The following is a 14896-nucleotide window of genomic DNA, read 5'->3' on the forward strand; positions in this document are numbered from 1 at the left end:
AGAGGGGTTATAAGGCCTAGTCTTCAAAATACTCAGGGAGAGAAATTGCCTGACTTTTCCCACTATGAGCACTGCAGAGGCTCAGATCCTCCCAGCTGGAAGCCCAAGGAACTTGCTGGAACTTACCCTGTAAGTCTCTTTGCCCTTGCTACTACTGTTTTTCTGCATCCCCTGAAGTTATTTTCCTCTCTAGGAGGACTGTAAAATTACTTTTAAGCCACTTCTTTAGAGTTAATCTTTTTTTCTTCTTCTTTTGGTACTGGGGATTGAACCTAGGGGTGTATAACCACTGAGCAACACTCCCAGTCCTTTTGTATTTTGTATTTGAGACAGGGTCTGGCTCAGTTGCTTAGGACCTCACTAAGTTGCTGAGACTGGCCTGAAATTTGTGATCCTCCTGCCTTAGGCTTCAGAGTTGCTGGGGTTACGGGTGTGCGCCACTGCGTGTGGTTAGAGGGAGGCATTGATATAATGAACAGGTACTGCCATTCAGGCTTTTACCTGGAGGAGGACACTTGGATGTCATTGTGAGGGGCCCTAAAGTTCATCTAATGCAATCCCTTCACTGCATAGAGGGAGGAGCGGAAGGAGGGATGACTTGCCGGAGAGCACACAGCTGGCTGGGGAGACGGCCTGGACCACTGCCATGATTTCAAAGCGACTTTTCATTTGTATGGTGAAATCACCACGATGTTGCACGGCCCTAACACCTCCTTCCACCTCTACTGCCACCTTCATTATGGAAATCAGACAAGAGTTTACCTCTCCTCCTTGGCGCAGAAGGTTAGCAACTGAATGTGATGCACACTGTCACAATAAACGTGCAAGGCCCTCAACCCGGGGCTCCCCTAACACATGCAAATTTTCATTCAAGACCCTTTGTGCTGGCCTACACACTCCCCTCCCCACAATCTGGGGCTACTGCTATTTTGCATATAATTTGCATTGATTTGCATAATGGACTCTGGAGGCTCTAATTTCAAATATGTAAGGGAGACAAAAACGAATATCTAGCTTGACATGCTTAAAATGTGGAACCAATTTTTAAAACATGTCAGAATAAGGGTAAGTGTGGGGGGTGGAAGCCCATAGATTGATGGGTGCTCAGATGTCACAGGAAGGCTTCCTTCTTCCTAGAATTTCACTGCATACGTGAACCCAGGAGCCAAAGGAAGGAAAGGACCTCCTCCTTCTCTTGTTTATTTGGTTGGCTGCCTGTATCCCATATTGGACATGACATTTGCATCTGGCAGAGGCAATTGGTAAAGAGAAAAATGTCTAGTATTGTTTAATACACTGAGTACTTCCTATGTGCCACATGCTGCCCAAAGGCTAAGCCTGCATGGACATACTTAATCCTCAGAGCAACCTGATGAGGCAGGTACTATTATTAGCTCCCTGTTGCAATTGGGAGAAAGAAGCCAGAGAGGTAGAGGAACCCGTTCATGGTCACACAGCTGGGGAATGGCAAGCTGGGATTTGAACCTGGGAAGCTTAGCCCCAGAGTCTTCACTCACCTGCTCTGCTGTCCCTCCCTTCTGACCCCTCAGGATGCTCTGCACAGTCAAAAGTAATGATCTACAATCTTTGGTAATTGATTTTCCCTGCTGGTGTCTTCTCTCTTACGTGTTTCCTTCTATCTTGATTCAAGGACTGTGTTTGACACATTTAATGTTCTTTTACATAATTTCATTAATCACCTTTATTGTGCATGTAACGGGGGGAGCTTGTAGCAGGACAATAGAAGCACTAGAAACCCCAGGTTTAATTCTCTTCTCTTTCCCAACCCTGACAAGTCATGCACACCTTTGTGAGAAAAAAATTACATGTACAAATTTTTCTTGAAATTGCTTTTATACACAGACACATACCATATTTGATACATGGATAATTCTTAAAAATAGAAATCTATCTCATTTCCTTGCAATTTTAAGTATCATCTTATAAGTAGATCCTTTTCCACATTAAAGTAAGTTTCTACTGCAAGATCTTTTGGCCACTGCCTTTTGAAACCCTTGTGACAGTGAATCACAGGAGTCTGAGCAAGACAGCAGCTTGGCATGCTGGATATTTGGTATGGTGATTTGAGGTCATGCTTGCAAGTTCTCAGAAACTCTCCCACGAAGAGAGTGGGGGCGCTTTCTATTTCTCCTCCCTTAGAACCTAGGTGGGTCTCTGTGACTACCTTGAACAGAGTGAGGCAGAGGTGACGTCACTTGCCTTCCATGGCCAGGGTAGTAAAGGCGACAGCTTCTGCATTCCTCCTGGGGAGTTTTAACTCCCATGTGAGAAGTCAAGATCCCTCAAGGCAGGCACATGGAGTAGACCATGAGGCACATGACAGGAACGCCCGAGAAGTCCCCCTGTCCCAGTGCCAGCTAGGCACCAGGCATGACAGTAAAGAAGTCTACAGGATGAGCCTGGCTCCTGGATTGCAAGCACACAGCCACCCCAGTGAGCACCTGCCTCCCTGAGTCTGGTCAGCGCTCAGATTCCTGAACAAATGGATTATTTTATTACTGCTTTAAGCCTCTCATGGGTATTTTTATTTGTTTTTATTGGAACATGCTGGCTGCAATGGTTTGAATGTGTCCCCCAAAGATCATGAGTGGTTAACTTGATCACCAAGGTGGTAGTGCTGCCAGGCGGAGACAGGTGTTTGGGTCAAGGGGCACCACCCTCAAGAATGGACTCATGTCATTTTGGAGGGAGAGGGTTCATTATAGCAGAAGAGGGTCCTTTTTAAGGAGACGAATGGGGTCCCCTCTGATCCTCTCTCTCTTGCCTTCTGCCATGGCTAACCCAGCACTGGGCCCTTGCCAGATGCCAGTCTCTCCATCTTGGAGCTCCCAGCCTCTGAAACTGTGAGGAAATAAATCAGCCAGTTATGGCGCTGTTACAGCAGCACAAAACCACCTTACATGCTCGGGACTTCAGCTTCTGCACCTGATGTTTGGAAACACAAGGAAATCGCGTCGACAGCATACCAAGTCTGGCCACCAGGGAAGCCTCTGTCGACATGGGCAATAATATCAAACCTTGCCAGGAAATGAGCTTTTCTAATTTCAAGCCTATCGTCTTTTATTTGGAAGGGATGTTAGCTATCTTGGTGTCATCTTATAGAAGAGAGGTGGAGGCTCAAGAAAGTGAAATGACTCACTGGTCACACAGCCACACAGGATGAGGGCTGGGAGGGACCTTGGTCAATTCACGGCTGGTCAACCCACTAATGGTCCATAGTCATTGTTTCTACATTCGCTGTGGTTCCAGTATCCTATTGTGCTCTGACCTCTGAACTCCAATGATTTCTTTTATTTTCAAGATTAAATATGAACTAGATCCCTGGAGCCTGGTTTTCCTTACTCAGAAGTAAACACGTAGCATTGACTCAGGGTGAGCTGGGTGACTGCTCTTAAGAGGAAAGCCATGCCTGCGACCGGGGTGTTTTTTTTTTTTTTAATGGAACCAAGGAGTTTTCAGAGCAAATCTTTACTGCTTCCTTTTCTATAGGTGGCTACATTTCAAATGTTCCCTCCCATCAAGTCCTGCTGGGGAGATGGCTCCAATCACAGGCCTGAAGGGCAGAAGATTCTGCTTGGTACTTTGAGCTAACTGGGGACATCACCTGGTGGGTTCCAGAAATGTCCGGAGATCACTGGTTCAACAGCTGGACTGATGAGGTCCATGACTCCACTGGGAACTGTTTCCCAGAGCACAATCTCTAGAACACATGCAAGCAAGAAAACCATGTGAGATGGGCCCGTGTGCCCCGGACACACCTGTGGCCTCTGGTCAACATGAATCCATCTTGTACTGCAGCTCAGAGAGGCTGACAGGTCACAGTGTCCCAGCAAAAACACGTATGTGAACGCGTGTATGCCCACGCTCACACGTTCTTCCTCTCAGTTCCCCCGTGCACGCATTCTCTTTCTCTCTCTCTCTTTCTCTTTCCCTCTTTCACAGACACACACACACACACACACACACACACACACACACACACACGGCTCCTTTTCCTGGGAGCAAGAAGCAGGTAAATATGACAAATCTGCAGCCTGAGTCCTCCCATTACCTCCAAGCTAACTCATGGCTAAGTCATTTGTCTAAGACCACAAGGGCTACCACATGGCAGTATCAGGATTTAAAGTCAGGTTTTTCTGATCCTGTCTGCCCCAGAGATGCTGGGGACTGAGAAATATATCTATTTTTTCTTTTGGGTGCTGGGATTGAACTTAGGAGTTTTCTACCATTGAGACCTTTTTATTTTTTTATTTTGAAACAGGCTCTCACTAAGTTGTTGAGGCTGGCCTTGAACTTGTAATCCTCCTGCCTCAGCCTCCTGAGTAGCTAGAATTACAGACATGTGCTACCATGCCTGGCCATGGACTGAGAAACTTCTGATCCAGGAAAATGTCCCACATGAGTAGAAGAATGCTTGATAAAGACAATAATAATAATAACAACATTGTTATTATCGATGAAAACAACTATTATCATTGATGGTCACAATTTAAAATAATCTTTTCCCAAATGCAGGCACGCATGAGACAACTATGCTGCCTTTTCTCTTCAGCTTTCTGTCTTGGGTCCTTTGATTCGACTTGGCACAACATTTTCCTGGACTCTTCTCAGAAGGGTTCCCAGGCCTCAAAGACTTTGTTAGGAATCCCTCCTGGGTACATGTGACCTCTAAGCTCACCTGTTCCATTGCATCTCACTGAATGGAAATGACCAGCGGCTGGTCTGTCCTCCTGTGTGAACTCTGTTTAAGCTGCCAGGACTGGGACGTCTCAGGTTCAATGTCATGTTTCCAGGTCTAGATCAGCACCTGAGCTACAACAGGTATTTGCTGAAGAAGAAGAAACCCTCTCAAGTCACTTACCAGTGGTGGTGCTTAAAAATGACCATCACTGTACTCTCGACCTACTCATTCTTTCTACATGTGACTTTGGTGCTCATTGAGAGGTGAGGTCTATCTCCTCCACTTGTATCTGGGTGGTTTGCGACTGGCTAAAGAGAGGTCACCTGACTTGCAAGGCTAGGTCATAGAGATGAACAGGTTCTTCCTGATTCCCGGGGTGCTTACCCTTGGATGCCAGCCAGCATGCTGTGAGGAAACCTCAGCAGCCCAGGGAGGGGCCCAGGTGAAGGAAACTGAGGCATGGCCCTGGCCTCAAGTCCAGCTGAACTTCCAGATGACAGCCAGCACAACTTGCCAGCCATGTGGTGAGACATCTTGGAAGTGTATCTCCCAGCATCCATCAAGCCACCCAGCTGAGCCTGGGTGAAGCAGGGACCAGCGACCCTACCCGAACTGTAAGTGATGAGCGAAATGAGTGCTTACTATTGGTTTAAGCTACTAAGTTTTGGGGGTGGTTTGTTAGGCAGTAATATTAACTGGAAGGCCACCCACAGAGAAGTGAAATCAAAGCCCTTTCAGTGACCAGCCTGGATTTAAACATCCGGGGACTTTCAGTGCTGGATTTTGAGTTGGGTTTCCTTACTGCCCGTTTCCTGCCCAGACTCTGGGAAAGGAAAATGTCTTGATTCTGGGTTCTTCCTGCAGCACCATGATTTCTCTGACATACAGCTCTAGGCTCCACTGAAGAAAGAAAGGAACAAGTGCATACTAGCAGTGACACAGGGTTCCTGGCACAGAGGGGAGGCGGGTGGAATAAAGCTGGAGGCTGGTACTGAATATGGTGCCCACATAGTGAAGGCCTTGGCGGCTGCTTCTAAGGAGCTGCTCTGCTGGCAGGGCATAGAATCAGCTGTGATGGGAATATGAGGTCACACAGAGAAGGTGTTCTCCCAAAGACTCCCCAGAAGAACAAAAGTGAGAGGCGGAAAGAGACGGATGTAAAGGCCAACTCGACCTCTAATGAAATAACAGAAAAGTTAATATTCAGGGAACATCTTGCTGACCTCACAGGAAAGAATGCAAATCCTCTACACACTTGGCCCTGCCCGCTCCCCAACTAAACAGAAGAGGCTCATAAAAACGATGCAGAGGCAGGTGTGGGATCAGCTGGGAAGGGGGGAAGTTGGCCAAAGGGCCCTCGGCTTCAGTCAGGAGGAATGAGTCCTGGTGGTCTATTGCACGGCATGGTGACTACAGGTATTAATGTGTTGCTTATTTCCAAATGACTGAAAGAATTTTAAATGTTTTTGCCATAAAAAGTGATAAATATTTGAGGTGATGGATATGTTAATTAGCTGATTGAATCATTCCATAATGTAAGCATGTATCAAAACACCACATTGTACCCCACAAATGCATACAATTATTATGTGCTGTTTAGATATGAGGTGTCCCCCAAAAACTCATGTGTGAGACAATGCAAGAACGTTTAGAGGTGAAATGATTGGGTTATAAGAGTTTTAACGTCATTAGGGCATTAATCCCCCGCTAGGGATTAACCTGGTGATGACTGAAGGCAGGCAGGGGTGGCTGGAGGAGGGGGATCCCTGAGGGCAGAACCCTCTCTCTGCTTCCTTGTGGGATGTCCTGAGCCCCCTTCCTCCACCACACTCTTCTGCCTACTTCAGGCCCTGAGGAATGGAGTCTGCAATCTATGGACTGAGTCTTCTAAAACCATGAACCCCACATAAACTTTTTCTCCTCTGATTATTCTTGTCAGGTTCTTTTGGTCACAGCAGTGAAAAAGCTGACTAAAACATCTGCTGATCCATGATAAAATAAAATTTTAAAGAGAACACTCCATATTTTATAGGAGAGAACTTGACCAACACTACCTTAGTCAGGTGATCAAGGTCACCATCCACCAAGATAAAATCATGTTGACAGTATATAATTTGATAAGAAAATGGCATTCTGCTTTTTCAGACTTTCTCCCTCAAGCACATACCCCAGTATAAACCCCAGAAGGAAAAAATCCGAAGTTGAGGGACAGTCTACAAAATATCTGACCAGTACTCCTCAACACTGCCAAGACCTTCAGAAATGGGGGAAGTCTGAGAAACTGTCAAGACCAAGAGGAACCTAAGGAGACATCACAGCTAAATGTAATGTGGCATCCTGGTTGGGGACCTGGAATGGAAAAAGGCCATTAGGCACGAACGAGTGAAATCTGAATGAAGTATGGACTTCCGTTAATAATAATGCACTAAGATTGGTTCAATGTGACAAATGTACCAGAGGACGTAAGATATTAATAACTGAGGAAACTGATCACAGGTTTCCAGGAATACTCTGTACTGCCTTTTCAACTTTTCTCAGTTGACTTAAAACTATTCTAAAATAAAGAAAAATTTTTAAAAAGTCCATGGAGGTCAGATAGTGGGGACAGCGTAAGGCCATTGCATTGGCTAGACTCTGGGAGGGGACATAACTAAAGGGAGGTTTGTGGTTAATTTTCCTAGAAACCTAGATGGGAGCAGACCAATAAGGTTGGACTGAGTTCCTTCCTGCCCTAATGCCAGCTGCTGGCATATGGTTTTTAACCAAGTGGCTATATTCTGTGCTAACCTACCTACTGATAGGCTTTGGAACCTACTAGAGAGAGGAAGGGGTACAAACTTTATGACTTTTGCTACATCTGTCTATATTTCCTGATTTTCATCTTTTTAATATTCTCATTCAGAATCACAGTATGGAGTTTGGAGGTGAGATGGTAGGGAGACTAGCAGCCTCAGCATACAGCTTTTTTTAACCCATTCAAATTCCAACTGCTCATTCAGGGTCAATGTCATTGCCATTCATGTACCATAAATAACCATGATTTTCTTGAACAAGGACACAGGTAAGGGAAAATCAGAGCTTAATCATCACCATGTGCTCTGTTGCCCTGTTGCTTAAACACAGAAGCCAAAATAAGGATTGGATAAGGCCACATCCATCCTCATTCAGAGTTCCTGCCCATTTATGGTTTGGATCTGGAATGTCCCCCAAGGGCTCACAGGCTGAGGGTTTGGTCCCCAGGACAGCAATGTTCAGAGTTGGAGTTTTTGGAACGTGATTGGACCATGAGACTTTTAACCCATCAGATTAATCCACTGATGAGCTCACAGTTGAGTAGCTGAGTGGGTATTGGGAGGTGGTGGAAATGGTAGCAGACGGAACCTACTTGAAGGGTGTAGGTTCTTGCGGGGTGTGCTCTTAGAAATTATCTTATCCCAAGTTCCTTCCTCACTCCCACCCAATCTCTCTCCACCTCCGGTTGCCATGAGTTGCGTAGCTTTCCTGTGCCACATCCTTCCACCGTGATGTTCTGTCTCACTTCAGGTCCAGAGTTGAAACAGTTAGCCAACCATGGCCCAAAATCTCTGAAACCATGAACTGAAATAAATTTTTTTCTCCTTTAGGTTGTTTTTCTCATTCCAGGTTCCCAACCAGGATGCCACATTGCATTTAGCTGTGATGTCTCCTTAGGCTCCTCTTGGTCTTGACAGTTTCTCAGACTTCCCCCATTTCTGAAGGCCTTGGCAGTGTTGAGGAGTACTGGTCAGATATTTTGTAGACTGTCCCTCAACTTCAGATTTTTTCCTTCTGGGGTTTATACTGGAGTATGTGCTTGAGGGGAGAAAGTCTGAAAAAGCAGAATGTCATTTTCTTATCAAATTATATACTGTACATTTTATTACAGTGATGAAAGCTGACTAACACATATCCATACTTCTTTGCTGTTAGGCGATGATGAATTTGCCTCTAAAACCCAATTTGATTGCCACCTCATCTTATAGGGCAGAAACGTCATCTCCCTGCCCAGAGCTCCCAGGGCACTCTATTCCCATTCACACTGTGACTCTTCTCCCCAGAGACCTGCAGTGGAGGTTATCTTGGGAAGATTATGGCCTGTGGTTCCAGGTCTTTGGGGGTGTGCCCTTGGTGACTATATCTTGTCCCAGTAGCTGGGATTACTGGCGTGGACCACAGAGCCCAGTGTGCTGGAGCTTTTTACTCGACATTCTCATGGACAGGTGGACAGTCTGGAGTGTCACCCTTCAGCAACACCCTTCCCAACAAAGGAGCTTGCTGAGGAGAAAGGAGAAGCGTGGTGGCTGGCGGGACAGTGGCGAAGCATCCTGGAGGAGGGGTCAGGCAGAGAAGAGGCCACCGGGAGGGAATGGCATCTGCTCCCTGGAATGGCGCACAGGCTCTCTGGAGTGTGATGCAAAGCTGCTTGGTATTCCCACTTGGTTCCCTGTCAGGCTGGCTGCAAGGCTGTCTGGCCCTGCCTCCTCCATTGCCAAAGGTTCACTGCCTGCTCCAGTTTGCCTGGAACGAAATGGCTCAGGCCACACGTCTGTGCATCCTTGTGAAATTGCCTAATATCCCATTTCAAGGCAGGATGCCCACACCCCAAGCTATAATTTAGATTTTGGGCATGAGTTGGATTTCACAATTGAATTCTGAAACTTGGCCCTCCGCCCTCCAGGCTGTGCATGCTTGGGAATTAAAACTTCCCTTTCCATCCTCCACTGTCGGCCTCCTCCCCGTAACCAATATGGAGACTCTCATTAATGCTTGATTTCCACTTGTTGAACACCTATTGTATGCCAGGCACTATACTAAGTCGTTTTCATTTCTTTCATTTTAATCTTCACAAAGTCCTAAGAACAAATATTAGCCGTCTATATGATGATAGGGGTACCTACCTTCTACCTTTCAAATGTTCTCTTTTGTGGATTTAGGTACCTGAACGATGCAACGTGAACCTGAGAGAAATTTCCCGGTGAAGATACTAAGTAAGTTATCTCATTCATGCTAGCTGAGGAGACAAGGACACTCATGGAACTGGGAACAAGCAATGGGCAAGGGACTCTGTTGGGTGGGTTTTATGTGTAGCGGCTTGTCAGGGGGCTCATGAAAGCTGGAGGAACCTGGAAGTCTTCCTGGAAGAGGAGAGACCTGAGTCCTCTTAGGATCATTCCACTATTTGTACATCTCTTCATTCACACATTTAGCAAACATTTCTGGGGTGCTAAGCTGAGTGTGGCTTTGTAACTAGCAACCTGGTGTCAGCATGGCTGCTACCAACTCATTCCTGCCATGGGCAATAAAATGCAGATGGGGAGGAAAAAGTCTGAAAAATTCTGGAAAGGTAAGTTTGTATATGGCAGGAAGCATTTTATAGGATGCTGTGTTCTGAATAGGAATATGCATTATTGAACATGTATGATGTTTGCAAGTATGATATTCCTGAAAGCTGATTTAATTTAAAACTAAGGTTCAGAGACATTAAGAAATGTGTTCAAGGTCACACAGTCAAGGTGGAGCGAAGATGCTCACCTAGGTATGTTTCTGTTTTAGAAAGAGAGGAAACTCTCCTTCTCTCTGTCTCTCTTTCTGTTTTCATCTGTGGATGCTGCCACTTATAAACCATTTTTACTAGTAAATCTTGATTACTTTTGCTCCCAGTCAGCTCACCACCTGATCAAAGGGCTCTTAGATTCAGCAGGCCTTGGAGATGGCAAGCAGCTGACTCTGCAGAGTCAGGTTCCCTAGAGACAGCCATACGGCTCTTGTGTGACCTCCCCTCCAAGTCTAAAACCCTGCCTCCAAATTGAACCCCCAAAGAAGATCTGGATCAAAGTTGAAGCACATCCTGAAAGGCTCCAATCCCTAGGCCAAGGCTGGGGGTGAAGTGGGGATGGACCACCAGAGCCCAGCTCAGAAGAATTCCCATGCTGTCTCTCCACCCTGCTTAGCAAAGGAAAGTGGCTGTCCCTATCTCCTAGGTTGGGGGAGGAGGGGGAGGTGGTTCCTTGCTTCTGAGATTTACTTAGCTGATCCTCCTTCACCCCAATCACTGCTCTCCAAAACCTCGGTACCCCAAACACATAGGTAAATGCACCCCACCCACAATGTAGTCCAGATTTTCTATACAATCTAGAAGACACAGTCTTTGGATCCTACAGAACTAGGAATAAGACATTTTATAATAAAGGATGCTTAAGTTCTTCACCTCTCTCTTTTTCCTGGGGAGTTGTGGAGAGAACACAAGCCCTGGAAGTAGATGGTTCAAGGCACAAACCGCCCGCCAGCTTTATGACCTTGCATCAGTTTACCTGATGAGTTGGCTTGTCGGGGGATTCTGCCTGCCATCTCCACCGATCATGATGTTTTCTCTTTGTTTCTTTTAGCTATTGCACTGAGTTGGTGTTGTAGACTCTCTGGTCTGCCACCCTGATTCTTTCCCCAACCCTCCAGTAATAAGGCCATCATCCCCTGGCTGCTAGGCATGTGGACAGTTCCTGATACCCAGCTGAGTTTCTTTTAGTAATTGTCCTGGACTGAAACAAGTTGCTTTGCTCTGGGTTACACCCCATTCCTGGGAAACCTGTATCCCAGGTGGGTGGAAAGGACAGGTCCCCTGGCCTCAGTTCAGGAGAACTCTGAAGGGCCTTAGCTCCTGAATTCCCACAGGGTCAAAAACTGCACTGCTGCCCAACTACTCCCACCCCAGTATTGCTCCCCTTACTCACTAGTGGGACTCATGAAAGCTGAAGGAGCTGCCACAGATGCACACAAGGTGTCAATTTTGGAAGAACTTCCAAAATACTTCCTGTATGCCAATTTCCAGCTTCTATCTAGTCTTGGTGTTTTAGTCAGCTTTTCACTGCTATGACTAAAAGACCTGACCAGAACAATTGTAGAGGAGGAAAAGTTTATTTTAGGACTCATACTTTTAGAGGTCTCAGTCCATAGACAGCTCACTCCATTCCTTGGGGCTTGAGGTGAGGCTGAATATCATGGTGGAAGAGTGTGGCAGAGGGAAGCAGCTCACATGATGATCAGAAAGCAGAGAGAGACTCTACTTACCAGATATAAAATATATACCCAAGGCACTCCCCCAATGACCCACCTCCTCCAGTCACACCCTAGCCACCTTCCATTACCATTCAGTAATCCCATTAGGGGATTAATTCACTGGTTGGGTTTAACACTCACATAATCCAATCATTTCTCTCTTACATTGTCTCAAACATTAGCTTTTGGGGACACCTAATATCTAAACCATAATACTTGGTATCCAAACACTGCTGATGATTTTTCCTTTTTCTTCGTTTTGTGCGATACCGAGATTGAACCCAGGGGTGCTCTATATCCCCAGTCCTTTTTGAGACAGGGTCTCCCTAAGTTGGCCAGGCTGGTATCCTGCCTCAGTCTGAGTTCCTGGCATTACAGGCATGCCCCACTGCACCCCATGATTCTTCTGATCACCCTTTCCATGATTTGTTTGGCCATATTTGTTCCATCTCATTTAACATCCCTTTAAAGACGTACTACTTCCAGGTGGCTTTCCTTGATGTATCCCTTCCTGGTTCTGGTCACTCTATTCATAAATGCACTCTAATAGATGGGATATAAGACTTCTCTGCTCCTCACTCTGTGTTTTCTCACATCTTTCCATCAGCTGGGAAGCTCCTTGGGAACAGATAATTCCAAATTTAATTTAAAATATCCCCTCTCACGGTGATCACTGAGGCACTTACTCCTGAGCTAAGCAAGTCTGACATAGACCTTATCCCTGCTCCACCTTCCTCTCCCACTCACTTAAATTATTTGGGGACTGGCTGTACTATCTGAGCTAAGCATTGCCTATGTGATGGTCAAAAAATTAATGTTCCCTGATGCTGTATGCTGAGGTTTAGACCTCTCTCTCTCTCTCTCACTTTCTAACTGGGGGACTTGGGGCAAGTTACTCAGGCTCTTTGTGCCTTACTTGTCTCACCTGTAAAATGAGAATAATAGTACACACCTTGCAGGATTATTGGGAGGGTTAGAGGAGTTAATATATATGGGATTTATAACACTCTCTCGTACATGGTGGGCATTAAGTTTGCACTTTCCAATATGGTAGCCACTGACCAAATGTAGCTACTGAGTGTGATGGGCTGACAGATCGGACTCCATGAGAATGTTATAGGCCAGACTGTAAGGGAAATGACTAAATAGAATCCATTTTGCTCTGAGACTCCATGATATGTAGGAAATAAGCTTCTCCCATGGGGAGACCCCGCCTCTGTACCCATCATCAGTTACTTAGTGTGACAAGTTTAACAATACAGAATGACAATTCATATGTAAAGAAAAATTGCTGTCTTTTGATTCCTATTGCTCCTAAACAATGTACCATGTGAATAGTGATTATGTGGGTATTAATAACCATTCTTTAGTTTGTACCTAGGTAAGGGTCATTTTGACCCACTTCCCCCTCTATTGATGATCTCATGATGTTAGTTTGTAATTTCGAATCATAGGGACAGACACTTTTGATTGATGTGATTTTTGGCATAAGAACCCCTACAACCCTGTGGTCGGGGCTGTTCTCCCAACAGCCATTTTTTGGGGCATTGTGTGAGACAGTCGGCTGGCCAGCTTAATAAAGACTCTCAAATTTGGACTTCTCAGTGGTGATCAGTCTGTCCTTAAGTTGCGCCCGCAACATTTGGAGGCCCCAGCGAGATCCTCGCTGCCTGGTGGGTAACCACCGCTCACCACTGACCTGGAAACTCCTGCGGAGGGGAGAGGCCACAGTGTTGCTGTAGGGGAAGTCCTCTGAGAGACGTTCCTCAGCCCCAGGCTGCAGGTCTGTGGAGCCCCACCCCAGGACTGAACTAAATTCTCCAAGAGAGTCACCTGTTTCTGCACCCCTGGGGGACCAATAAGTCTGTTTCTGGCGGATCCGCATCTGGGGACTCTGAGGAAGGCTGGACGCAGCATTACTTCCCGAATCCGGGACTGGCAAGACGTTGCCCAGGCCCTCAGGTCAGGAATCAGGAGTGGCACTTGTCATTGTCTTTGGTGTCTTGCCTGTTCTGCGTTTGTTGTTCTTTTTCTGTTTTTTGTTGCCTTGAGTGTGGACGTGGATCAGTCTCCCTCATGTTCGTCATATACACCCTTCAATGCATATTGACAAATTTCCAGGAATTCCAGAGAAGGGCCGCTGACGATGGGACCTGCTGTGACATCTTTTCTCTCAATTCTGTGAGAGAGAATGACCAACTTTCGAGGGCAGATGGCCTCCTCAGGGGACCACCAAATTGTCTTTGGGCAGCCTGAACATCCTGATCAAATGTTTTATAGTCAAATTTAGAAAAAAAAATGGTTAAAAAGGTTTTTAACCATGTTCACTAAAGCTTACATTAAAATATAAACTGCTGCCAACAGGAACTTCCAACTATTGGAGTTGGTCCACCAAAATGCCAGGCTAAAATTTTGATGGCTGCTAGCCAAGAGACCAGAAAAACCGGTTTAGAACTAGTCCCCAACCTGAGGGGGCTCTCCCAAGGAGACCAATGGAAGCAGCTCCCTTGCTGTCTCTTTAGGAAACTCCTTCAGGGAGGGATAGGACATAACCTTTGTCTATATTCTCTTAATTCTTTTTCATCTCTGATGAGAGGGACCACATCAGGATGGAGGCCAAAAAGACTTTTAAAATTCTATCTTTTTGAGTTCATAATTTCGATCTGGTACGCCTAGGTTAATTTTTGATCAGACCTATTTTATCTAACTATAAGGTTTTCTTAATGCTCTGTTTCATTCAGAGGCCAATTTACAGGGGTTAGCTCTCAATCTAATGGATTTTAAAAAATAAGCTATAAGGCCTTTGTCCATCTATTTATTTTATGTATATGTACACTGGTGTATTGTCATGTTTACATATATTTGGTAACAAAATTGACATGTGAGCTCTTAAATTAAAATTTTAAAAAATGGATCCAAATGCCTTTGATTCACATGATTTAAAAGGTTTTAAATTGGGTAAACAAAAATATGGCTTTCAAGTTACTAACAAGTTTTGTTTCTAGGTGGTCAAAAAATAAAACATTAAGTTTATAAAATGTCTAATATCCATTGTTTCTAGATTTCTTTAACAGGAAAGATATGTCTGATAAGGCCCATACACTTCTCTGATATCTTGCTTTT

The 14896-nt window shown here is 45.4% G+C and overlaps 1 protein-coding gene across 8 annotated transcripts in view; it reads right to left on the bottom strand.

Annotated features, from left to right (window-relative positions):
* The window catches only part of Tmem108 (transmembrane protein 108), a 325980-nt gene that overhangs the window by 19216 nt on the left and 291868 nt on the right, over positions 1–14896 (bottom strand). For 6 of the 8 annotated variants that reach the window (XM_047564391.1, XM_047564389.1, XM_047564392.1 and 3 more), the window contains one exon: positions 3626–3721. The exons of the other annotated variants lie outside the window; for them this stretch is intronic. In XM_047564391.1, coding sequence (XP_047420347.1) covers positions 3626–3721 — 96 coding nt within the window. The remainder of the gene's footprint in view (positions 1–3625; positions 3722–14896) is intronic. 8 annotated transcript variants of the gene reach the window in all.

This window comes from Sciurus carolinensis, chromosome 9 (genome assembly GCF_902686445.1).
Source record: "Sciurus carolinensis chromosome 9, mSciCar1.2, whole genome shotgun sequence".
Lineage (NCBI taxonomy): Eukaryota > Metazoa > Chordata > Mammalia > Rodentia > Sciuridae > Sciurus > Sciurus carolinensis.